This window comes from Chenopodium quinoa, unplaced genomic scaffold (assembly GCF_001683475.1).
Source record: "Chenopodium quinoa cultivar QQ74 unplaced genomic scaffold, ASM168347v1, whole genome shotgun sequence".
NCBI classification, from domain to species: Eukaryota; Viridiplantae; Streptophyta; class Magnoliopsida; order Caryophyllales; family Amaranthaceae; genus Chenopodium; species Chenopodium quinoa.
The window spans coordinates 553,999-581,935 of record NW_018744593.1 but is presented as its reverse complement, the minus strand read 5'-3'; the positions used below and the strand labels follow the sequence as shown (position 1 = coordinate 581,935).

The 27,937-nt window shown below is 36.3% G+C and overlaps 2 protein-coding genes across 2 annotated transcripts; one reads left to right on the top strand and one right to left on the bottom strand.

The window, feature by feature from the left end:
• Positions 1-301: 301 nt before the first annotated feature.
• On the bottom strand, positions 302-17,333 carry LOC110699580 (RWD domain-containing protein 1-like). The gene is made up of 11 exons (XM_021877081.1): positions 17,142-17,333; positions 16,647-16,712; positions 16,465-16,532; positions 13,633-13,666; positions 13,406-13,475; positions 12,514-12,571; positions 12,084-12,212; positions 11,061-11,152; positions 3,591-3,681; positions 1,996-2,074; positions 302-906 (listed from the first exon to the last, which is right to left on the bottom strand). Exons 1-11 carry the CDS (start codon positions 17,146-17,148, stop codon positions 860-862), a joined length of 741 nt encoding a protein of 246 aa, XP_021732773.1. The 5' UTR covers positions 17,149-17,333; the 3' UTR covers positions 302-859.
• Positions 17,334-23,534: 6,201 nt separating this feature from the next.
• On the top strand, positions 23,535-24,032 carry LOC110699770. Its single transcript, XM_021877286.1, has 2 exons — positions 23,535-23,769; positions 23,851-24,032. The coding sequence occupies exons 1-2, from the start codon at positions 23,535-23,537 to the stop codon at positions 24,030-24,032; spliced, it is 417 nt and encodes a 138-aa protein (XP_021732978.1).
• Positions 24,033-27,937: the final 3,905 nt, after the last annotated feature.

Here is a 27,937-nt window from a genome sequence, read left to right as displayed (position 1 = left end):
GTAAAGGGCTCTATGCTCTCTTAAGTCTTAACCTACGCCAGAATCAGCTAAAGATGCAACACATTCACTTACTTTACTTGAAGCTAGTTCTGTTACTTCTGTCCCAACATACCAAAATCATAAATGAAGCCGAAGAATAATAAACACAATATGTTACAAATATACATATACAATCCAGCTGAGTAGAACGGTTACTAACTTGATTTACGGCCCCTATATCGACTTGTATTGAGACAATAAGGATATATCATTATTTACTTACCTTGTAATCACATAATTGCATCCTCCAATGCTATACTTGTTCATGGGCAACAAGACCTCAATGATAAACTTACCAAAAACATGGTGTAATTATTTTACAGTAGTTCATCACTTCATTGTAAGAATAGTAATCAACACTATACAGCACAAATACAAGCTATTAATTTTTCATCCATTCTGGAAATCTATTACCTGAACTTTCAGCTGCTGTCTTTTTGGCAGAGATACATTTTTCGAATGCAGGACGACTCAATGCCAAAGACTCAATGCAAAATACTATGGATACAATAAAGTGCATTACAAGAATAATAAGGTGTCTCCTATATTGTAAATACGCCAACAGCGCAACTACTGGTTCACGTAATTGAGTAGCGAAAAGTTTACTTGTACAAACGAGATGGAAACTGATTATAACCTTACCGTTCCAGATGACAAAAATGGCAAACCACAGCGGTAGCCTCCTATATGCCTTTGACAATCAGTGTGCCGACAGGACATCAAAAAGTTTCTGACTAGCCTAGTATGTTGACCAAAGGAGCATATATATTGCTCTATTACCAAACTATTGAGCAGACATATTCGAGGATAATTGTAAATCTCATTTCTCAGCCAAATAATGCTCAAGCATGTCTTCTTCTTCATCATCTGGTAATGCAGAAAGATATTTACTTCAATATTAAATTAAATTCAGAAAAAGGTAACACAAAATATTACTTGTGCCATTTTGAGGGGAATTAAAGGCTTTTCCCATAATATCATAAAAATTTGTCCAAGTACATTCTCTACTACTAATAAAAACGGACTATTCAGGGATATCTATACTATTAATTCTATTATTAAAACTGACTGACAAGACATGCTATACTACCACATGAAGCTTGACCTTCTACCTCTAATGGGCCCTTTTGCATTATTAAAAAATAAAAAAAAAAAAAAAAAAAAAAAACAAAAAGAAAAAGGATGTACTAAATTTCAAACATGGAACTTCCAATTTAAAATGCAAAGGATTTAGCTGATCTAAATATTATATCGATAACTAACCTACTAAACTATGCATCTAAAAGCTAAGGGAAAAGCTTAAACGAATCTAGACAAAGCTTATACACCACTTCCAATTTCCATACTCATAAGCTAAGGTCAAAGGTCTATTTAGCTTCCTCTGTGATATAACACATCAAGGGGTCCACCACCATAATTGCACAAAATTAAGATGTCTACAACATAGTACTTAAAGTGATTCTTCTTTCGGCTTTCTAGAAGATGACACTCTTTAATTTGGAGAAATATCTTTCGTAGATGAAGGGATGGAGATGGTGATGATGAATGGACGCCCATCAAACCTGCCCATCAGGGAAGGGGGGTATGAGTTGTGATGTTTAGATTTCTCACATACTCGTGTTGACACTTGTAATTGAGTGGGTGAAGTTATTTTGCATTATCTCCCTCCCTCATACTGGCCTTCCACTCTATATCTACTACTCCCTCCGTTTTGGAATAATTCACTTGTTTCCTTGGGCACGTAAGTTAAGAAAATAATAGGTTGGGACCACAAAATGAGTGGTTTATGGTAAAGTTAGTAGATTTAGTAGTTCACATGCTTGTTTGAGTCATTTTGCCTTTGTTCTCCTAAATGACATGTACAGCTACGGATACACAATAAATCTGTAGCCATGCAGGAAATAAGGAAAGTAACCATTACACACACACACACAGAGTATTTGAAATTAATCTTACCTTCGAAGTCATCATCATCAAAGTCAATGTCTTCTTCATATTCTTCTTCAGAATCCTCCTTACTTGTCAATGCACCTCTCTGCAGAAAAATAAGGTTGCTTACAATCTAAAAAAAAAAAAAACAAACAAACAAAACAAAAGTCTTACAAAGATGTTTTTTTTTTTTTTTCCACACCAAGGTGGGCAGATCAAAGCACTCTAAAAAAAAAGGTGGGCAGATCAAAGTTTTTCATTAGCAATAAATTTTGGTTGAAGGTAGGTGAAAACATTGTTTTGGGGGGTTATGTTAAGATAGGTTAAAGTTCAGCCTATCTTGACCTAGTTTTAATTAAGTAGGGTAAAATTTGTGGGTATTTTTTTTATCTATACCAAATCTAAATATGCAAATCTTTCATCGTAGTCTAAAAAAGTTTGCATCACCATAAACATTAACCAAGTTCATCAATAATCAGCCTATTTAAACTGCATAATAGCCGATGAAATACAATATATATAAAATCTGTTCTCAACAATCTTCCTTTAAAAAAATGAAGGGAAAAGAAATCCCTATGACCAACCTAGCTTACCGCCTTACCTTCACCCCAAAACAGAGCCTTTAAACAATTTTTAAAAAAATTCCCAAAACTTATTATCTTGTTTCACCACATCATCTCATAAGGAAATAAATCTAAAGAGGTCAGGGTCAGAAGCTCACATACTTATCTAAAAGATTGTGGATTTCTTCTCAATGATAATCCTATTTCACATTTTGCACAGTTTCCAATGCAACATTAAGATAAAGCTATCTTCAAAAACAAATTATAAGAAGTTGATAGTTTATATTACCCATCAAAACGAATCAAACAAGATCTCAGATGGGTATATTTTTTCTTATAAATTCATTGAGTGAATACAGAGTATTAGATTTCATTTTCATATGAATCCATAAAAATTTCAAACAAGAGTACAAGGCTTTTAAGTTCTTCCCACTTTCCGTCAAAGTTTGTTCCTTTAAGTTCTTTCCTACAGAACATTCTTTTCTTTTATAGTAATGAAAAATCTCTTTTTATACCCACCTTTACCTTCAGTCCACTTAATCTATTTGCATGTTCCCATATCTCTAAACTTCTTCTATTTCCTACGCAAAAAGTCAAAGAAGGATTTGTTCCCTTCGTTCTTAAAAAGTTCATTCCTTTTCCTTTTGGCATGTTTTCCAATGCACATATTTTATCCCTACTATTGTTTAATTAAATGTTAGTATAAATTATAAAACTTCATTCTTAAAGCATTCACTCAGACGGATCAAACAAGATCCCACATGTTGTTTACCTGTTTTTCATTTATGTTGGAAATAATTTAGAAGATTTTCTTTGATTATGAATAGTGCCAAAACCCAAATGGAAAAACCTTTTAAGAATGAAGGGAATAATTTCCATCAACTCCCTCAATTTCCTTGGTATTAATTGCTACAGTAACCAAGGGGAGTGCCGGGTGTCTCTTCTTGTCCATCACAAGATCTAAGTAATGTACATATATAATAAGAGGAATGATAGCCCGAGGAAGGGAGAAAAAAAAAAATAAAAAAATAGATATATGGCCGAGCAAGAAATGAATACCGCTGCAGCAACTGCTCGCCCACTTTCAAACCACTGCCTTCCACTGAGCTTCTTTTCCTTGGTTGTTGTTAGAGCAGAATCTGGCATTAATCTTAAAGCAAAAGAAAATCAATTAGTATCAGGAACAAAAGCTGAAAGGGGAGTTGACATCAGACTTTCAGATTCAGTGTTAAATGCTTAAATCATCTAATTATATTACGATGAATAATATCACAGCAAGCCTTTTGTGATGAAGAAACATATTAGCCAGAAAATTTTGGTAGGGGGTGGGCCTGGTGACGATTAAAAAATGAGGTCGGGGAAAGATCAATAAAAACCTAACAGGCTACCGTAAAGGGGCACTAAGCAATTAAGCATACTGGGAAGCCAAACATACAGCAATACTCTCAAACAGAAAAATCAATCATGACCCAATCTATTAAGGGAAGGATTGATAAGCTATGTTCCAAATGTGGACTTATCTCCGATCGTCAAAGCAACTAACATTAAAAAGTCCCATGAACTTAGTTCTTTTAGATAAACTTTACCAGCTAAAATAGTGCGCCTTTTTGAAAAAACTAAAACAGATGCATTGAGAACAGATCAGTTTATCAAGGAAAAGATGTACTTATAGGTACGCCTTTTTAATTAGCTTAACTCAAGATTCAACAAGATTCTAATTAAAAGTAACACATGCTGCTTTATACCATAGGTTTCAATATCAAATACATTACTGGTAAGAATATTTTTTAAAATAAAAAGTAAATATTAAAAGAAAATAAAAAGCAACAAGTAATCCTCAAAACATAAAAAGAAGAGAAGAAACAGAACATGAAGAACTAATCAAGGAAGCATCTCTAAGGACCTCACCCTTGTACATATCCAGATTTCTAACTTAATCAAACCCGAGACATGGATCTTGAATCTATAATCATCGATTACAAAAGGCACATATACATTTTCTCAAGCATATGGTCATAGAAACCTTTACAGTGCAGATCAATAATAAGATTCCTAAAAAAAAATACCAACTTACTAGATGAAAAACTACATCCTACCTCATCACTATAAATCACAGCAGCAACAGTTTCTTCAGATACAATAAATTTCCGATTTACACTACAGATGTTAACTGAAAAGGCAACCTCCACCTCAGTAAAGATTCGAACTTCCATTTTATTTATTTTTGTTTCGGTTGAAAACAATGGGACCTTGCCGAAGGTCCACTAAAATGGAGAAGACTGGATTCGATCCAAGCTGTGTTGGGCCGAAGGTTTCCTGCACAGTGAACACACGTAAACTAGCCTCGGGGGTGTTTCCGAGGAAGGCCCCTCCGATGCTAAAGTCAGTACAATGTGTAAAAAGGAAGACACTATGCAAGAGAGTTTGTAGCTTGAGGCTTTTTTGGAGTATTTCTCAATGCAAGAATGAGCATATGAATTGCAATAATCCGTGTATGAGATAATGCATGTGTTGTTGTTGTGTCTGATCTCGTATGTGATGTTATGAGATGTCGTTGTGTCTGATGTAAGAATATGACTCTCCCCTTGAATGTGTTAATATGAGGGCTTTTATACCTCATCATACTTGGAGAGGTTGGGCTTTAGCCCAATTGGCTTACTTTGTGGGCTGACTTTTGACTTTTGAGCAATTGGAGAGTTGAACCTTGACCTTGGGCTTTTAATTGGATCATTTAGTGCCCAGGCCCAATTTTGACTAAATTGGACCCAAACAACTTGCCCCCCAGACCCGATTCGGAAGGATGACGGGTCGGGTTTGATTTAACTCAGAAAAGGAGGGAAGTAAATGATTTAATTGATCCAAAAATTTGAATTTAAACCGTAATTAATGAGATAACAACGGTTAATGATTTGCGGAAGTTGGACGGATAATGGGCGGTTTAATCACAAGACATGTGTTTAATGGTTACTTAGTGGGTACTTAAGAGAAATTAAAGCACAGACTCTTCGTATCCCGTACCTGGAGATATAAACAGAGGCGCGTCATTCTCCTCACTTATTCACCAACACAAACCCAGAATTCTTCGAGAGAGAATCCAAGAATCCGTATCAAAACTTCGCAAATTCCCCCGAGCATTGAGCTTAGAAACTGAGACTTGCCACTACGAACTCGTAAACCGGCAACTTTCGCTTCAGATTAAGGTAAATTCCTTTGATTTCAGTTTATTTTTCTTCGAATTCGAACTCCTTCCCCTTTTCTTTCGACTTTTCTCTTCGAAATAGTCCATGGCAAGAGGAGTTAGAGGTAGAGCCCGTGCTCCAAGAAGAGCAAGGCCGATTCCCGATCCTAGGAATAGGATTGGGACCTGGAATGGTCGAAGGCCGGAGTCTGACCCTGCTGATGGGATTAGGGCGACTCCCCTTTCCTCGGCTCCTCCTCAAAGAACGGATGAGCCGAGTGCTTCTGGACGGGACGATGAAATTCCCGCTGTCCTTTGGGATATCCTCCCTGGGTTTTCAGAGTGGGAGAATGCCGAAGTCGCTTCGGCCATGATAAAGAACCGCCCCTACTCATGGTGGGTAGAGAACGCCGATCAATATCGATTTGCCGAGCAAATTGAGTTGCACTACGGCATTTTTGAAGCTGATGGATATTGGTGCCGAATGCCCTCAGCATCCGATAGAATCCATCGTCCACCCCCGGGGTATGTGGGGGTGTACACGAGACAGCTTCAGTATGGGCTGAGGTTCCCTTTGGACGTTTTCGTCCGAGACTTGCTGATCCATTACAACATTTCCCTATGTCAGCTAACCCCCACCAGCATCCGAAGGGTGATGACATACTTATGGGTCTGCAAGTTCTTCAGATACGTGCCGAACCTGCACTGCTTCAGAAAGCTCCATCGGCTAGTGCCAAATATTCAGAGTGGGCACGGAAGCCATGGTTCTGGGTGGTATCGGATTGAGTCCCGGCCCCAATATTTGACCATGTGGCCAAATGACTCTTCAGACAAGGATTGGAGAGGTCAATGGATTTGGGTTAGGGCACCCATAGATCCGGGCCACCCTTGTGTCTTCAGCGCTCCCCGGTACTTAGCTGAGCCTGATCCCGAAATGGGAAGTCTAGGTCCCCCCGCAGATAACGGGTCGGATCCGAACCTGGATCAGCAACATATCTTCGGCAAGCTGCCGAACCCGGGGGGAAGTGGTCGAATGCAGCATATCCCGGAGACTTGGCTCCCCGATACGCATTACGTTTTCCAAGAGAACATGCTAGCAGCTGTTGGCCTCAGCCGAAAGTTTAAGGATGGTAAGCTTCTTCGGCTGGGGCCGAGGCTTTTTAACTACCTTTTTCTTCTCTCGCTTTGCTTTTTTATGCTGTGCCATACCTGAGCTAAACTTTTTCCCTTTCCTTTTTTCAGAGCGGGACGAGACCAACGTTGGTATTAACTACGCTCGTCTTGGTGTTAACCGAGAGCGAGTTGTAACTGAACGGGCCCCGTCTATCACTGAGCCGAGGCATAGGGAAGTTCATCTGGACTCTTCCCACTTCCAAATTGAGGCTGTTGCTCTGTATCAGAGGCAGAAGCCTTGGTGGAAGAAGAGAGACCCTTGGTTTCAGCTGCTGAACGAGGAAGCTGAAGCTGCCCGCACAGCCGAAGAGGTTGCACGGGTACTTGAGGCTTGTGAAGGAGGAGAAGGGTCCTCCAGAGCTGCTGAAGCCAAAGCTGCAGCTAGAGCAGCTGAAGAAGACGAGGCTTTGCTGAAAACCTCGGTGAGCTTTCAGACAACTTTTTTCTTTTCTTCTTTTTTTTTTTTTTTTTTTTTTTTTTTACTCACACTCTTCTTCCCCCCTGTCTGTTACAGTCTGAAGAGAGTAACAGACACAGAGAAGGCAAAGCTCCTGTTCGTCCCGAAGATCAAATACAAGAGTCTTCAGACTCAGATATGGACGAGCAGCCCCTTCTGAAAAGGCGCCGAAGGATGGCCATCATCGGCCCTCATGACTTTCAGCAGAGGCCGATGACCATCGGCGTCGCAATAAGGGATCCTGAGGAAGGCAATGGATCGCCGAGGGTTCCCCAGCCAACACCCCAATCTCCTCAAAAGACCCCTCCGCCACCTCCTGAGATGGAGGTGGATCAGAGGACTCCCGAACCTAAGGGAGTGGTCCAAGAAGAAATCAAGGAGAGTGCTGCTGAGCACGGAAATAAAGATGCCGTGATGTCAAGTGCTGAAGGCTTCACGGCAGATATCGCAAGAGAGGTTGAGGCTTTCGTCCTCACCCCTGAAGAAGAGGAGGTCATAGTACTTGACTCCTCTGAGAAGGACGATGCTGAGACAACCAAAGCTAATCAAGCTCCATCGTCGTCCTTCCCTTCTTTCCAGACTCTGCATTCTGGAGAAATGGGTTTCTCGGCCCCCCGAATTCCAATCCCAGATCACATCTGGGACCTCATATGGGGTCAAAACCGAGAAGGAGCTGAAGCCTACTTCGGCAGTTTTGCTGGCATGTCCGAAGTAGACAGGGCAAGGATCTGGTCGCTGAAGGCCACTGCTGGGATGGGCGAATCCAGTAGATCAGTTCCTGACCCAGCCAGGTCTAACCAACTGCTGATGATGCAGGTAATTTTCCTTCATTCCCTCCGAAATTCAGCTCTATTTTTTTTTATTGCTTATTTTTATTTTTTTTATTTTTTTTTTTTTTGTCTTCCTGTTTTCAGTTCGTGCACAATCAGACTCTCACTGTAGAGCTGATTGATACCCTACAAGATAGGGTAGACGCTGCTGTGCACGAAAGGAAGGTGGCTGAGGAGGAAGTTAAGCTTGCTAAGCTGAAGCAAGCAGCAGCTGAAGAGAAGCAGCAGGAGGTTGAGGAGTACGGTAAAAAAGCTGCCGAAGCTCTGAAAACCTTCTGCGATGCTATGGAGATGGAGGTTTTTCCCCCACTGATGGAAGGGGAAAAATTCCTCCAGGAGCATATGGGAGTGGACGTCTCCAAATTCAAGGCTGCTATTGAGAGCCGAATTCAAGAAGGAACTGCTGCACAAGCTGAAGTGCAGCAGCGTCTAGAGGCTCTTGAAGCCAGCCGAATGGCTGCTGAAGAGTTGCTCTTGGCCAAAGACGTCCAACTCTCAGAGGCTGCTGCTGCTGCTGAAGCTCAAAGAGCTAAATTCCAAGAGGCTGAGGATCAACTGCTGATCCAGAAAGTTGAAGTGGCCCAAGCTCAGACAAAGGCTTTCCAAATTCAGCAAGAGCTGAATGAGCTGAAGGGGTCCTCCTCCAAAGTCGCTGAACAGCTGAAGAAATCCAAGGAAGACTTGGAGGAGACCCAGAAGAAGCTGGCTGATGCTGAGGCTTCACTCAAGGTCCGTGTTTATACCCAAGAGGAATATGAGATGGGTTTCAGAAACGGATTCCGAGTATGCCGAAGACTCTGCCTTCATGCTGAGCCGAAGCTGGACTGGTCTAAATGTGCTGAGTGGGTCCAGAATCCCGAAGACCCTCACATGAAGTATGCAACTCCAGCTGAAGCTGAAATTCTTAAGGCTGAGGAAGCCGAAGAGGAAGCTGAAAGACTGGAGTTGGAAGCTGAGCAGAGGGAAAGGGAGGCTCGGCAAAATGCAAAGCCCGCCTCTTCGGCTGCTGGGGCTGAGGCCATCATGGGACTTAGGCTTTAGGCTTTTCGCCCGCTCCTTGACGGAGGCTTTTGCTCTTGCGGTTCTTAGCCATGGCTGCTAAGATAATTGCAAGATGATCTTGGTTAGGAATTTGGCTTAAAGATTTTTGAAAGTCTTCCCCACAGACGGCGCCAAATTGTTTCGGTTGAAAACAATGGGACCTTGCCGAAGGTCCACTAAAATGGAGAAGACTGGATTCGATCCAAGCTGTGTTGGGCCGAAGGTTTCCTGCACAGTGAACACACGTAAACTAGCCTCGGGGGTGTTTCCGAGGAAGGCCCCTCCGATGCTAAAGTCAGTACAATGTGTAAAAAGGAAGACACTATGCAAGAGAGTTTGTAGCTTGAGGCTTTTTTGGAGTATTTCTCAATGCAAGAATGAGCATATGAATTGCAATAATCCGTGTATGAGATAATGCATGTGTTGTTGTTGTGTCTGATCTCGTATGTGATGTTATGAGATGTCGTTGTGTCTGATGTAAGAATATGACTCTCCCCTTGAATGTGTTAATATGAGGGCTTTTATACCTCATCATACTTGGAGAGGTTGGGCTTTAGCCCAATTGGCTTACTTTGTGGGCTGACTTTTGACTTTTGAGCAATTGGAGAGTTGAACCTTGACCTTGGGCTTTTAATTGGATCATTTAGTGCCCAGGCCCAATTTTGACTAAATTGGACCCAAACAATTTTTTTTGACTTTTTTTTTCAGAGAGATGAGATTCTCTTGGATCCTCCAATAGCAAGACATCAACACTAATCCAGCTGGAATCAATCCCTTACTCCCTTGAAATCATTGACATAATTGTTAAAAAAAAACACCTGCTTAAATTAAGTCCATGTCTGTATCTCAGCAAAGGAACTATCACATTTCTCTTTAAAGAATTTCCAGATCTGCTAGAGAAAACTAAATACTGACATGATTGTATCCTCTCACTTTCTCACTAGCACCAAATTAGCAATTGAACCCTTGATATATCTTCAGAATAAAACTTTGAGACCCAAAAGAAAACTAACATATTTCTATCCTCTTACTTCTCTCGCTATCATCACATTAGCACTTAATGATAGGGGAAGCCTCCATTTAAAGATTACCATTATGAACCTCTACTTCCATATTCTTGTAATTATAAGAAAGACAGATAGAACCACACCACTCTATCTCCATTTAACATCTTCCTGGGTATAGCCATCAACCACAATGTTCATACTCAACAATCCTTACCATTTCCTTCTTTCACTGCTGCCTCTGTATAGCCCACCAATCTCTGAGCCATGCTACCCAAAGGCTCAACCTCAAATTACCTAACTCCTGGAAAAACTCTCGAGCTACCTACCACCTTGCCCATGAACCCATTAGTCCATTACAGCCTTGTCACTTCAACAACTTTCTCACTAAGCATTATCTTACACTCCATAAAACTATCAAACATAAGCCTCCCTGGAACAAAAACCATGCTGACTTACCCCTTGCCTAATATCAAATTTTCAAAACCTGTCATTTAAATCTAATTCAATCTTGACACACAAAAAAGAAATCCTACAAACCTCCTCAAAAAATTGATGCGACCCAGTTATACAAGATTAAAAGAGTCGCACACACCCACTTCCCATCAACACTACCAACCACTAACTTAACCATTGCCCATTCTCCAGAACCTAAACAAAACATCCATCTCTAAGATTTTCAAAAGCCAAACCAAACCCTTTGATCTGAACTGCATAGCTACAAAGATCCATTGCTTTAAAGAAAAGGTTACAAAGATAGATTCACAGTCTCACAATTAAAGGTTGTTAGTATATCAGTGATGAGAGGCAAATTAATTAGAGAAATGCAAATCGATAAGAACTCACTTGGCTCGCTCTAGTGCAATTTCTGCTTCAAATCTTTCTCTCCATGCCAAGAAAGTTTCAACAGTGACGGGTTCTCCATGTGGTACTATAACCTAATGAAAATATATAAAGATGTCTATTAACAGGTGCAAGCAGTAACAGCAGATAAAAGTAAATATACTTAAATCATAACAATAATTGATAATCTTACTCTATTTCTCTTGGGCTTAAATTTTTCAATATAGGAGCATTTTATTGCTTATAAGATTCTAATGCATATAACAATAGAAATCTTGCTAGTTTTCAAACATAAAGTTTGAGCTTAAAACACAACATATAATGCTCTAATGATAGGATTTGTGAGGAAAGGCCATGGGGAAAAAAAAAATATATATATATATATATATATTATATTCGTTTTTTTTTTTTTTTTTTTTTTTTGGGGGGGGGAGTATGGGGAAAAAATTGATTTTCTACCACTCCAAGCACTTCTTATAAGACAAATGTCACAGTTACAGAGTGTTTCAGATTCTAAAAAAAAATAACCACACTGCAGTTTACGTGATAAGTGTGAGGCTCTGGTAAAAAGAAATTTTTGGGCCAATACTTATTTCTCCACCAGAATTTACAGTTTAGGATTAAGATCAGAGAGAGAAACGGCATGTTATATGTTCCAGAGAGCTTCCTTTAGTTTCACTTTGTATTTGGGAGAGAACAAGCCTCTCAAAATCTTGTACAGTTGTACCTATCTATAATTACTGTTTGTTTTGCCAGATTCAATTACGATATCTTCTTCTCCTTCTCTTAATCTTCACTTTATTCCAATTAACTCTGCCCACTTGCCCAGCTATGTCAGTTCATAGCAATCCCTTGTCAAATAAGAAAAGAAGATAGAACTTCCCTGAAAGAAGCATTTTCCGTTCCCAGCAATAAATTTCCATTACAATCTCAGCATTAAAACTCTAAAGATAAGGATTGGAGGGTAAAAATTGACATCTAAAGGCAGCAACAGGTAAAAAAATCAAGAAAAGAAAAACACCATACTTCATCTTTTTCCTGTTCATCATCTGCAGCGCCATCATCCAAACTATCTTGACCAAATCTTCCACTCAGCCATTCTTGGGCAGTTGAAACTAGTGTATACACCATAGCCATCCCAAGGTTCTCAGTTGCCTGTTGTAAAACAAAAGGTAAAGAAATGTACCCATAGAAATTACCACATATACTTCATAACAACATAAGCATACATTTTTATTATTATATAAGGAAAATATAATCATAAGGAAAAATATAATCATGTGGCGACTCGTTAAATTTATCTCAATATGTATATTCAGAATATCAACTTTTAATAACATTTTAGAAAAATATTAATAGTCAAAGTCTTACATTAGCAGGCTTGAAAAGATAAAGTGTTGAGATTTTCCGTAACGGGGACATTAAGGGGTTAGTAATTAACTGCACAGTAGCTTACCTCTTTTTCGAGATTTTCTTTCAAAGTTCTGAGATCTTCAGTTGGTATACCCCGTATACTGCAAATTGCACACACTAATTAGCCATACTGGACATTAAAGTGCATAACATTCTTTTCTAAAAACGAGCACTTTCACAGCACACACTGACCATATGGCCCAATGTAGGGCCGTGAAAATATATACTAGTTTCCTATTTGAGACATAAAAAGCTGTTTGGAACACTACCGCTCTACAGTACAGCATGTTACACTTTTAAAAAAAAAAAAAAAAAAAAAAAAAAAACTGACAGATATTTTAGGAGTCCACGAACATAAGATCAAAGGGCAAGCTATATACAGATTACACACTTATACAAAAAGAATACTAGATACCCTGTCATGAAAACTATAAGCTATGGAACAATAAGATAAAGTTGACAGATCCAAAAGAGAATGGTTTAGAAAGCAAATATGGCTTGTTTGATAGCATTAAAAACTGTGAACTTGTGCTTATTTCTCAGCAGTGTGATTCTGTGGACCACCACAAACAATTGCAACTACTCTCAGGCTTTCACCTATCTTTTTAATTTGTAGTACATATCATTGACCATCCTTCCTCAATTATATAAAATCAGTTTTCAATTGATTGATTCAGACTTCAGTATTAGAGCTATCATTTACATAATATATTATAATAAATCATCAGAATTTTGGCCAAAGTATAAGAGCCAGAGGCAACTAGAATGAGGAGCATTATTAATTAATCCAATTAACAAATCTAGTAGGTATCCAGAAATTTCAGAAGCAAGCCTTTGGTCCAACCAACTCAGTGACGACTAATTAGCTTCACAACCTTTTAAAAAATTATATATAATTACTTGTGTAGACCACACAATGAAGTTACTGATCTGACCTTCTGACATTAAGCAGTGGAGGTTCATCTGGATATTTTTCTGTGTGCGAGAAAATCAATGCTAGTTGAACTGCAAAAGAAGTTTCACCACAGCTAAATCATCAACATAATAATGGAAGTGAATCAACAAAAGACAGTAGACAGAATTGTCCATGATCAATGAATGGATCCAATTGAAGAAAAAAAATCTAAATATGTTCAGAAATAGAACAGATAAGATAGTAAACCTGGCATTGACACCGGTTCATCTCCTTCATCTTCCTGTAGCATAACAATATTAGTTGCAGTAGCTATAACAATTCTAAACTTGAAAATTGTCCAGTTAGGTAAAATGCACATGGCCACCCAAATTAGTAAAAACGCTTAGATACTCAGGGACAGACGGACAGTGTCCTTGTGGTGATGAATTTTTGGGATGAGCAATATTAGGTCTAAGTAAAACATTACACTAGCAGCACTAGTAACAAAATAAGGGAAAAGAGAGTGGGAGTTAGGAAAGGAAATTTGTCCATGTTGAACATCCTTGACTTTGCATGCCATCATTGACTTAGTTCAGAAAAATATGACGTCATACTTTTTGTACACTTATTTTGCAAACGGAAACATGAAGTAGCTTTTTTTTAGGATACCATCCAAGACAGTCGTTATTGAAACTTCTTGTTGTAGAGGATTGTGATTCCTTCCCATTAATTGTCCATAATGGCCATACATACTATTCGTATAAGCTATAATGGTAACAAGATTCACCTTATAATCAAGTGTTTTCTTCCGATCTAAGACCATGTAATTGAACTGTATGCTAGTGCTACAAAAGCCAAATTTCTAAGCTATATACAACTACAAATAAATAAATAAATAAATAAATAAATAAATAAGAATAAGTAACACATAAGCATAGCTAACTAACATCAATAATCAAAGTATTGTGCTCCTCCAATTACAAAAAAATAAAAATAAAAATAAAATAAAATAAAATAAAAATAAACCTACACATTCAATATTGAACAACATGAGTAATTGATTTGGTTCATGCAAAACACAAAAAGGTGTCTGGTTAAGTACTGAAACAAGTGTAACCCTTGTGATTAATTGACAATGAGGTTGAATCAAGATAATCAGTGATAATACAGAGGGGGATTAGGCGTAAATTAAGCCGTCATTTATATCCTAGGCAACACATGTGCTAGAGTGACTGGGACAAAAAATACAAACCCACAAAGGTGAACTGAATGAATAATTGCTTAAGCTTAAATTCATCCTTCTCCCTTAATAGCCCTATTCTAAGATTGATGCGTAAACTCGAATGTAGAAGATGGGATTGTTTGTCCACAAGGCGTCCATCTCAACCTATCTAATGAATCTACACTTCTGCAGGCAAGCATGACAATAAACTACCTAACACAAAGTCACCAATTCACCAGTAGATGCCATAATGGTAGTAGTAACGATTTATAGGTGCAATTGGAGGTGGAAGATCCATACACCAAACATATCAACGTAAGGAAAAAATTAGCATTCTCATTTACACTTCCATGATAAACTCCAAAGCTGTAAAATAGCTATAATGTGGACTCCTCTTAAAGCTTGCATCTCTTACCAGTAGAATCCAGACTGCCAAAATAACAGTTGACCCCACCCTATCATTGAGAAGTCAGCATGGGAAGGAAATTTCAGCTTCTCTTCCAAGGAGGTAGACTGATATTCTTGGAGAGCATTCTATCAAAGCTTCATATCTACTTTGTGTCTATATTAATCATCTGCATTAGTGTTGCAAACAAGCTAGAAAAGATTGAGGGAGGTTTTTTTTTTTTTTTTTTTTTTTTTTTTGAGTGTGTGTGTGTGGGGGGGGGTGGGGGTTAATGAGAGTGACAAGGGGTGGATGAAATGGATGAGGCTTATCACCTGGAAAAGCTATGAGATGTTATAACTCGTTGCCTAACCTAAAAAACCACACAAAAGGAAATGGCTTTAGAGACATACTAAAAAACAATGCTCTTTGGACAAAAGATATCCTTAACCCAAAGAACAAGATGCTCTTTCTAGCATGTGTAGTCAAGATGATCTTTCAATGATGTGACGCCACTGATTCTTACTAGTGCAACACATTAATGTCTGGCATTGAAGTTACTAAGGGTTTCATTCTTAGGGGTGGAATGATTACTAAATTTTAAGGGACAAGATAATTGACAAGCCAGGGTATTAACTATGAAAAGCAAGTATTGGACTCTTGGAAACAATATCATAGGCACAAAGTTCAACTGTATTCGCTAACCAACGACCAAACACTCACCAACAATACCAAAAATGGATCACCTTTCTTCAACGAGTAAAGCCACAAAATTCCATACTATTTCCTTGCAAGTTGATGATCCAGTATATGTTTTATTCAACAAGTCACTCATGATTTTTAATATCAAGACGAAATGTTTACAGTGGTTCTTAGACTGCCAAAACAAATATCAAGGAAGATCCGTGTAAATTTGGCCCTTCCTAAGTCTGATAAATATCTTGTGTCCATACCCGCTCATTTATTGTCGACATCCCAAGTACATTGCATACCTCATGTACTGTTATTTCATCAAAAAATTTGGGTACTTAAACTGGTTGTAGCATTTGAAATTCCCATTCTCAAGGGCCAAGGCTCAGAGATGCATAACCTAATAACCCCCATTTGAATTCCTACAAAGGTATCCACCACTAAAAAGCATCCACCATTAAGAGGCATCCAAACTTCCCAAAAGGCCAAAAAAATTCTCAGTTACTTGTGCCACCCTAGAGCAAAATTAACCAAAATAAATAAATAGAACGTTCATCTAGCATAGAATTTTAAAATTAGAAAAATAGGCAGACAATAGATCGAACATAATTACATAAGCACGTTATTTGTTTGTCTTCACTTAGCACATTTCAAGAAACCTAACAAAGAGGGAAATTTTATACAGAACAACAATTCTACACTAGACAGTACACCATACAAATCAAAGCCAACAAAAGCTTCAGCTCATATCATGATAAAACTAAATATTAAAGTATATTAAATTAACAACATATTCAAATACCTGTGGAGATATCGTGATACAATAACATTTATTGGAAGTGTTAAGTCCACTTTCCCCAGAATGAATTTCTGCATCAAACATAATAAACAATCAAAATTATGATAGATTAAAACATAGAATCCAATAGCCCCGGCACAATCAAAGCCGAACGAAGGGTAGAAAGTGGCATTAAAAGCACAGACCTTTAAACTCATCCATAAGGATGGCTTCTAGTGCTTCAATTTCCATCTCCTGCTCCTGTAAATAGTCTACAACCCAAAATAATAGAATTTAAGTCTGAGTGATGCCAATAGACTGAGACCAAAATTATTCTAAATATCCAAACACAGCATATAGTCTCTCAAAATTTAATCTTTTGTATTCGGGGGCGAAAATCGCCAATTCCATTACTATCTCAGAACACCATTTGAGTTTGAATTTCAAGGAAGCATAATTACCAACATTTATATGCAAGTAATTTTAATCATCTTGCCAATTAAAATTAATTTTAGCAGCAGCTTAAGCAATAGTTGTCTATATAACTGCATCAAATATATGTAGAATCAACTAATTATGCCCTCTAATTCAGAATCAAAGTTGCTACAAAAATAAACGAATCTTCAATCATATATTGTTATCATGAAATCAAAATTAGGGTATTAATTTAATTGAAGAGAGGAAAATCCAGAAAAAGTTACCAGTCATGGCTGCTCACTGAATTGTTCTCGCACACGCTCTTTTCTTCGGGAGTTGCAAACCCAGAACTTGAAGTGAAACCTAAAGAAAGAGCTTAGGAGAGAGGGAAGTGCGCAGACATGAGAGATTTTGATGATATTTTTTGGGGGATTAAAGCGTATTCGTATACTTGGGTTCGCTTCTAATGGCATCGTTTTAACTTTTGCATCTTATATACGAGTACATACATACCTATATCGGCTATATGACCCAATTGAATTTATCTTGGGATTAGTTTTAAAGTCGGGTACTCGGGTGTGTTATTAAGTGTCATATGTTTTTGGCCGATTAAGGAACAATTCGAAAGGTGTCAATTTGAGTCACTATGTCGAGTTAATTGAGTAAGGTTCAATTTGGGTTTGAGTCATGCTAAATCATTGTGCTTGTGTAGGTCGATTTTTAGATCCGATTACTCTCGAATTAGATTAAGTTAAGTTGTGTTGGGTCAATTTTTAACATCTCTAGGAACAGGTTTATTAAATTTTACTCGTGTATCAAATATCGATATACTTTCTAATTAAGTACTTGCTTGGATGGAAAAAGAAAAAAAAAAAGAGTGGAAAGTCATGAAATGGATTTTGATGCATCATTTGGTAGTTCACAAATTGTATAGTATCAAACGTGTGTTATTGTCGTTCAACTTTGTAGAGGATAAATCTTTCTTGACACCTCCTTGCTCTCCCACTTTACTTCCCTTTTATGTCGCTTCTCTTTATTTTTGCTTATTCCACCCTCGTTAATACCTCTAAGTTTCAAGTACCTTGTCCTTGCATGTGTTTCTTTGGTTAGTTGATCTTTCTTTATTTCTTCAATATGAAATCAAAGTTGTGTCAATGCATGAAGTAATGAAAGGCCAATGAAACAAGGATATTTTTGCTTAAGTTTTAAGTGAAGAGCTTGGCGTTGTGCACGGGCTCTCAGTCCTTGCACAAATTTGGACTTAACTTTTATTTACATTTACAATACTTTAATTGACATATACTATATTAGTATTTACAAAAATAATACTCTATCTAACATAGACTATATCATTTTGATAACTTTTTTTTTTTTGATAACTTTTTATACTAACAAAAATTAGAAAATATATATTTTATACTTTTGATATTTCTAGCACATATTTGACTTAACTTTATTCTACAAAAAACACTTAAATCAGTACAGACTATACTTTTTATTTATTTTTTAACAAAGACAATACTTTATCTAACATAGACTATATATGTTGTGCAAGGGTTAAGAATTACTCCCACAAGAATTACTTCGTCAATGTTGCTTGAAGTGCTTCATCGTTGCAATACTTGGTGCTCCCGTACGGAGATGCTTGATTCTTCTCAGTGTATGTCTTTGGTGGTCTCCATCAATTATTAGCTCTTTGCTTTCTTGAGAAGTTTTATTTCACTTGACATCCTTTAAAAGCTTTGTTTCTATTTGATATATTACATTTGTTGTATAACTAATATTACTTGTATTTTTTAAGTTTTTCTATAATCTATCCTATATGTTAAGTTATTTTTTTTTTATTTTTTTTTTTAAAGAAGCTTTTAGTTATTTATCTAAGATAGGGTAAAACATGTACCTTTCCTCTAGGAGCGTGAAATAAATTATTAAAGCAACATGACTCCCCTTTTGGCTAGTGAAAATTCATTGAAATTCTAAATTTCCTTATCATCAATTAACCATATAAGCTAAGGAAATTTCTAATAAGCCAATTCCTAAGAAACTCGATGTTTTCCTAAAAGGCCCAAATTACCCTTATTTTTATATTTAACTAGCACAAATGCTTATAAGTGGTTGGCCATTATAGGTGTTACTTTGCTAGTATTATAGGGGTTACTCGGTTATTTTTACAGGGGTTACTTTATCAGTGTTATAGGGGTTACACGGTTATCAAAAAAGGCTGGCCGTTTTACGAGCGCCCCACAAACGGCCACCAAAACGCCGCTAACGGTCGAAATAGACCGGTTTTGGGTCGAAATCGACCACTCAAGCCTTAAGTCGATCAATTTCGACCATTAGCGGTCGTTTTTGGTGGCGATTTTTAGGGATTTCTTTAAACTCCGGCTGATTTTGAGGGAGTTCGTGGGAGAGGTTGTCGGTTTTAGGGAAGAGGAAAGAAAGGAAGAGGATTTTTTGGTGGCTAAGTCTGATAACGGGAGGGTCAGGGTGGGGCTGTGGTGGCGGCGTGCTGCCGACGGTGAGGCTGGGGTGGCTGGGTTAGTTTTAGGGTTTTTTTTTTTAATTTTTTTCTTTAACTAATAATATGTCGACACGTGGCACAATGGACTCCACTTAACGGATTTTTGGACGGCAACTGTTAAGTGGTGGTAAATCAAATTTTTTAAACTTTCGATGGTGTTAAAATAAAACTTTTTTTTTTGTAGTGTTAAAAACCATTTTTGTGTTTTTTTAAGGTGTTAAAAATCAAATTTCCTATTTTTAATATATCAAATTTCATAATTTGGGATAATTATTGTGATATCTATCAAAATAAAGTAATTAGGTTTTGAAAATAATATACTCAACATGTACAAGTTGGATTAATGTCAACCAACCACTACATATGCAAGTTGGATTAATGTCAACCAACCACTATATATATGTTACCACAAACTTATTTTTAATTTGTTGTGGCTAATATTAATTATCTATCTCACCACATGATTAAAAATATAATGTTTTTTTAAAAATATCATATTTTCTTTGACACTATTCCTCTGGTGTTGTGTTGAGCCTAACTTGTCAATTTATGTAGATTGCTCACCCTCTTACATATTTTTATTTTCTTTGCTACTCTTTATTACCACTTCTTTGAACCAAAGTCAAACAATAATAACTCCAAATAAGCACCCTTTATTACCCCATTCTCTTTGCTACATATGTTAGTTTAAGACGTGCGCTACCAAAGCAACCACCCACCAAATATTCGACCACCAGTATTATTTTCCATTGTTGGTGATCATCTTTTAATCACATGTCATATATCCTTCGACAGCGTCTTTCTCCCCTTCCTTTCTCTCTCCTTTTTTCTTTTTTATGACTCCTCTACAAGCACTAGAGGTGAGCAAATTTAGGTGCCCTATCAAAATAATTTAAGTAACCAAAGTCAAATTTGGTTAAGCTCTTTTCAAAAAGTCGAAATTGGAAGTCGTCAAACTGATTCCTAAACTTATGAACTCGAAATTGTTGAATATGATTTTGGATACCCAATTACATATGTGGAGTAATTGTTAAACAAAAGACAAAATTACACTTGTAATTACTATAATTGACCTTTTCTAAATTTATAAAGTATTTTTTTCTATTAAAATAAGGCACTATTTGAATCGGTGTAAACCTTTTCCTAGAATACAATTTTGAACTTTTTCGGTATTTGATTTCCGGTCGTTTAGGAAAATATGAAAATCATGGATTGAAATTCATTTTACAAGCGGTAGAGAACTACTTTTGAAATTTTGGAGGGAAGGTACATTTTCCGTTCTTCTCCCACCTTGTTTGATTTTCTCTCCTCGCACCTTTTTCCAGATGTTGTGTGTACATATTTCCAGGTCCGTTTCTGAGATTTCGGTGGTCTGGGGCGAAGCCATAAATTGGGTCCCTAATTCACATAGAGTATCATAAAATAAAATAAAATTTGGGTATGCAAAAAAAAGAAAAATTATTACGCATAGTTATCTTTAAAAATATCAAATTTCATAAATATAAAACATTGAAATCAAAGCGTTCATATAAAAATATTTCTATGAGCATTTCTAGATGCAAAGTCGCTAATAATAGTTTCTACATTAATATCTAACATATATTTCTTGAATGACAGTGGACAGTAGCATTTTGATGAAATCATGAAAGTAGCAAACAAGCAATTCCCGTAACTCTCGTCGAAGCAATTAGAATATTAGATCAAACAACCATTAAAGCCAAGTAACCAATCAATCAATTAGATTTTTTAATCCCCAAAGTTATAATTCTTGATTATCTTAAATGAAAGTAATCGTACACATTAAGAAAAAATTAATAGAAAGAAGAGATTTTGATGAATAAAGTAGGATATACAAAGAGGATATGTATATAATTAGATGAATTTCCGTTGAAATTGAAGGGTAAAATTACCATTTATCATAATCTTGAAAGAGAAGGAATTAATTTGACTGAAAATTGAAAAGATATACATTTTGGAAAATAAAATTACCAAAAGAAGGCAATAGGTTAATTACAGTTTTTTTTTTTTGGTTAATCAAATTCATAGAAAAGTGAATATTTTGGGAGAAAAATTAGGGAGGAAGGAGGTTGAATAGTGAGAATAATGGCACTTGATATTCTGAAATGCAATTGTACTACTGACATGTTTTGCTGTACACGTTTTTTTTCCCCTTTATTTTTTGAATTTTTTTTATATAAATATTTATTTTGGGGCCTTAAAATGTACTGAAGTTGGGCTTTTGATCCGAGGGCCCTGCATATTTCTTCTTTGTCTAACCTTTTTATTAGTACACTTAAATGATCTTTCCCTACCATTTCCTACATTATTTAAAATTATTTTATTTCATTACTAATGGAATTAATTTGTTAGGAATCTAAGAAAGACAATATGTATCAATCAAACCAAATAAAGGAAAATGTTTTCAAGGTAAAAAACTTTTTTGTGGAAAAATATATTTCTGTTAAGGATAAAAACAAAAATGAAGTTTACATGCATGTATGTAGCATTTAGGGCAATTATATGCACAAAGTGCAATAGTGTTCAATATTATATTGTAATATTGTTCCTATATATAGGGACTCCATTCACATAGTAAAAGCACGCAATGAAATAATTTTCATCCATTCTACTTCACTTACTTCTTATAAAATTTTCTCTCGGTAAAGTTTCTTTTAATACGTTATCAGCACCACTTCATAGTCAGATATATTTATACCTACTTCTCAAAATTATAACAAATAAATACTATCTACTTCTAAATGTTTTGAGGAGTATGCTCTATAGTTGCCCATATTTTGGGATCCTCTATACCAGAAACTCAAACATTTACTGTATTAAAACAACGGTGGAGGAATTCTCTTATTTATGAATTCATTACTATTCTCCCTTGTTTTATTCATGTTGATGTTTATTGTTTGATTCATGCATGTTGATATTACATGCTCATTTTTTACGTAAAATTTGATTTTAGTGATAACTTTGCATGCATATTAATTATTAACTAAATTGACAAAAAGATGCAGCCTTTTTATACTTATTATTTTCATTCTTTTACGTACTTTTTGTGTTTCTTTCCGTTTTTGAACCCATGATCTTTTATAGATATTAGGGCTCTCGAACCACTATGGCTTGCATTCCCAGTGTGCTAACCTTTTACAATTATAAATATTTACATTTGGACCATAACTTTTGCCAGTACATTAGACTATTATATGCTATTTTTACAGTTGTACATTAGACTATTAACGGATAAAACTACCTCTATAAAAGGCAGATTTCCCCCCGATTTCACCACAAATCCCTTATCCTTTCCCATTTTTTTATCCAAAAATCACCCCAAATATAAAAATAAAAAAAATTCACCCCTTCTTCTCCGATATGTTCCCCGACAACGGCAACCAAAATACCCAAGACACCGACACCTTCACTTTTGAGGAAAATTTAAGGAAGATAAAACAATATTTTCTTCTAATTATGGCGCTTGTAGTTTTGTTAGTAGCAATATTATTTTTTGTCATGATGTACAAGCGAAGTTTGTTTATTTTGTCGTTTTAGTAGATTAAAAGCATGTTTTTGTTTTATTATGTTGTTTTGTTGTTATTAATCATCATTGTATATATTACCGTTATTATTATAATTATTGTTACTACTGTTGTTGTTGTCGTTTTGCTGTTTATGCGTCTAATATGATTTATTTTTGCCTAATAATATAATTACTCACAATAATAAACCAAGGGAGAGAAAAGAACTACATTATTTATGGTTTATTATTAAATAAATTTAATTATCACGTGTTTCATTAACAAACTATAAATATGGAAGAATTAAACATATGTGTTGTACATATGATTTATTATTATAAACTAATTATCACGTTATTTGTTGTAGTTAAAATGGGAGATCTTATAAAAAAGACAATTCAGCATCCTAGATTTATTTGGAAAGAAATTTTTGGAATGGAAAGTGGATGCCATGATGAATTTAAAAGCTCAAGGGTTGGAGCACACTGTTAAAGATAAAAAGTCCTTCTGGTCAAACAACTGACGCTACCACTTCTGCAATGACGGTTGTAAAACCTATAACTAAATAAGAAAAGGCAAAATCCTAAGTGTTACTAAGGCATCATTTACATGAAGGCCTTAAAACTGAGTACATGATGGTTGAAGATCCCAAAGAATTATGGGATTGCCTTAATGAAAGATTTGGACACCACAAAATGGTGCTCCTTCCTAAGGCATTATTTGACTGGACAAATTTATGGTTCCAGGATTTCAAATCTGTAATTGATTACAATTCAACCATACATGAGATAGTTTCTATATTGAGATACTGTGATCATCCAGTCACCGATGAACAAATGATTGAAAAAACACTCACTACGTTTCATGCAAGCAACATACTGTAGCAGGAACAATATCGTGAAAGAAGTTTCAAAAGGTTTAATGAATTAATGAGTGTATTGCTTGTTGCAGAACAAAATAGTGATCTTTTGTTGAAAATTCATAATATTAGACCAACTGGGTCTTTGGCCACTCATCATGAGGCAAATGCAACAAGTTCTTATCCACCCGAGGCAAATGCTACACGAAGAGGTGGACGTGGATATTTCAACGGTCGTGGAAGAGGCCGTGGAAATTATCGCGGACGAGGCTGAGGATGTGGTAGACATAATTTTCAAAGAAACAGTAATTTTAAATATTCTGAAAAACAGAAGGGACAGTCATCTGGAAGCCACAAACAAACTCCTTCAAAAGGAAAAGACACATGTTATAGATGTGGCATGACAGGGCATTGGGGACGTACTTGTCGTACGGCCAAACATTTGGTAGACCTTTACTAGACTTCTATAAAAGGCAAAGAGAAAAATGCAGAAGCAAATTATGTTAATGAAGAAAATGCTCCATGTCCTACCCTTGATGTGTCCGATTTTTTCATGGACAATGCTGAAATTGGAAATAATTCCATCTTTGGAGAAAATAACAATACTTAAATAACCTGTCTACTAATGTAATATATACTATATTTTAATGTATTTTCTGTTATGTACTGTATTTTAAATGTCTAGTCATGAATTTTTAATTTCTATCCTCAATAAAAGTTTGTATGATATTATTCTAAATTAATCTCATATTTATTTTATGAAGATATGGATATGCCTGAAGTTGGTTCCGAATATCAGTGTCTTTTGGACAGTGGAACAACACACACTATCTTGAAGGATAGAAATAAAATATTTTTCACAACTACAGTTGTTTCAGGAAAATGTAAACACTATTTTCGGGTCAGCAAAATTAATTACAGGATCTGGAAAGGCTTGTATAATGCTTCCAAATGGAACAAAATTGATAATCAATAATGCTTGATACTCGAGTAAATCTCGAAGAAATCTCATAAGCTTTAAAGATGTACGCCAAAATAGCTATCATTTAGAAACAATGACAACAGGTCAAAAGGAGTATTTATGCCTCACGGTAGGAAAATATGGCAAGAAACACATTTATGAGAAATTGCCAGCATATTCTTCGGGGTTATATCGTATAAACATACGACCCGTGTAAATCAATATGATATCTAACCAGAAGTTAGATGACAAACATTTGATTATTTTATGGCATGATCTTTAGGACATCCAGCAACTGGGATGATGCAAAGAATAATAGCAAATTCAGTTGGACATTCAATAAGAAATGTCAAAATTCCTCGATCGGATGAATTAACATTCTCTGCATGCTCACTTGGCAAATTAATAATAAGACCATCTATGAACAAAATTGCTACTGAATCTCCAAAATTCTTGGAAAGAATTCAGGGAGATATTTGTGGGCCAATTAATTCGGCATATGGACCATTTCGATATTTCATGGTTTTAATTGATGCTTCTACACGATGGTCACATGTCAGTCTACTTTCAAGTAGAAATGTTAACTTTGCAAAATTACTTGCCTAAATTATCAAATAAAGAGCACATTTCCCAGATCATACAATAAAGAAAATAAGACTCGACAATGCTGGGGATTTTACATCCCAAACATTTAATGATTATTGTATGTCAATTGGAATTGACGTTGAACACCCAGTAGCTCATGTTCATACACAAAATGGTCTAGCTGAATTACTAATTAAGAGATTACAATTAATTGCAAGACCATTATTAATGAGGTCAAAATTGCCATCATCTGCTTGGGGCATGCTATAATACATGCAGCAACACTAATTAGATTGAGAACTACAGCTTATCATAAATTCTCACCACTACAACTTGTTTGTGGTCGAGAACCAAGTATCTTACATCTAAAAATCTTTAGTTGTGCTATATATGTTTTCATTGCTCCACCCCAATGAACAAAAATGGGTCCACAAAGAAAGCTGGGAATTTTTGTCGGGTTTGAATCCCCCTTTATAATTTAATATCTTGAATTATTGACTGGTGACTTATTTACGGCTAGATTTGCTGACTGTCACTTTAATGAAGCAGTATTCCCAGCCTTAGGGGGAGAGAATGTGGACCCACGCAAGAAAGAAATAGAACTTATTTGGAATGCAATACAACTGTTGATGTTAGACCCACGAACAAATATGTGTGAACAAGAAGTCAAGAAAATTGTGTGTTTACATAGTGTTGCAAATCAATTGCCTAATGCATTTGTAGACACAAAGAAGGTGACAAAATCACATATACCAGCAGAAAATGCCCATACACGTATTGAAATCCCAACTGATAAAAGGCCATTGAGAATGAATCTCAAGCACGCGGAAAGCGTGGGAGACCACTTGGTTCAAAAGATTCTAAACCAAGGAAATTGAAAAGATTGGATGGAATAGAAAATGAGACTAATGATTTTCCCCCGTCAGAAGGTCAAGAAAGACCAAATGTGGAAGAAAGAAAAGAAAACGATGATAATCCAAAAGGGGACGAACAAGAAAACAACCCTACGGGGAATGAACAAGATGTTCAAAACATCGATAACAATGAAATTTCAATGAATTATGTCTCTACCAAGACTCAGTGGAATAGGAAAGATGTTATTGCGGATGAAATATTTGCAAATTCCATCGCAATCGACATTGTGTCTGATGAAAATGATGTTGAACCAAGAATAGTGGAAGAATGTCGACACAGGAGTGATTGACCAAGTGGAAGGAGGCAATGCTGGCTGAGTTGGAGTCACTTGAAAAACGAGAAGTTTTCGGAAAAATAACTCTTACACCAGCAGGTGTAAAACCTGTTGGATACAAATGGGTATTTGTGAGAAAACGTAATGAGAAAAATGAGATAGTTAGATACAAGGCAAGACTTGTAGCCCAAGGATTTTCTCAAATCCCAGGGATTGATTACGAAGAAACATATTCCCCAGTAGTTAATGCAACTACATTAAGATTTCTGGTAAGTTTGACAGTCACAAAAGGACTGCAAATGCGATTAATGGATGTAGTGACTGCGTATTTGTATGGGTCACTCGATACAGACATTTACATGAAAGTCCCCGAAGGACTAAAACTACCAGAAAACCAAAAGCCTAGACAATTACTTTCCATAAAACTAAAAAGGCCACTTTATAGATTGAAACAATCTAGAAGGATGTGGTATAACCGTCTTAGTGAATACCTTGTGAAAGAAGGGTTCAAGAACAACCAAATCAGTCCCTGTGTTTTCATAAAGCGATCACATTCAGGATTCGCTATTATTGCAGTTTATGTTGATGATTTGAATATCATAGGAACCCCAAATGAACTTGAGAAAACAGCAAAATACTTGATGAAAGACCTTGGAAAAAACTAAATTTTGCCTTGGATTGCAAATCGAGCACTTGAGTCATGGTATTTTTGTCCATCAATCAAACTATACAGAAAGAGTTTTGAAAAGATTCTTCATGGACAAAGCAATTCCAATCAACTTCCCAAAGGTTGTTCGTTCCTTGAGTATGAAAAACGATCCATTCAGACCACGAGAAGAAAATGAAAAAATTCTGGGTCCAGAAGTACCATACTTAAGTGCAATTGGAGCCTTAATGTACTTAGCTAACAATACTAGACCCGACATAGCTTTCTCTGTGAACTTGTTAGCCAGGCATAGCAATGCACCAACATATAGGCATTGGAAGGGAGTCCGACACTTACTCCGATACCTACGAAGAACACAAGACCTTGGTTTATATTATCAACCAAAACAAGATGCTGCCCTCATTGGGTATGCCGACGCTGGATATTTATCAGATCCTCAAAATGCCAAGTCACAAAATGGATATCTGTTCACTTATGGCGGCACTGCAATATCATGGAAATCAACAAAGCAGACATTGACTGCGACATCCTCAAATCATGCAGAGTTGATAGCCCTTTATGAAGCAGGACGAGAATGTGTATGGCTGAGGTCGATGATTAGTAAAATCCAAGAAGAGTGTGGAATGAAAGCAATAACAGAAAATCCAACCACCATCTTTGAAGACAATATAGCATGCATCTCTCAAGTAACTGAAGGATTCATTAAGGGAGATAGAACAAAACATATATCCCTAAAACTATTCTTCATGCATGATCTGCAAAAGGAAAAGGAAATAG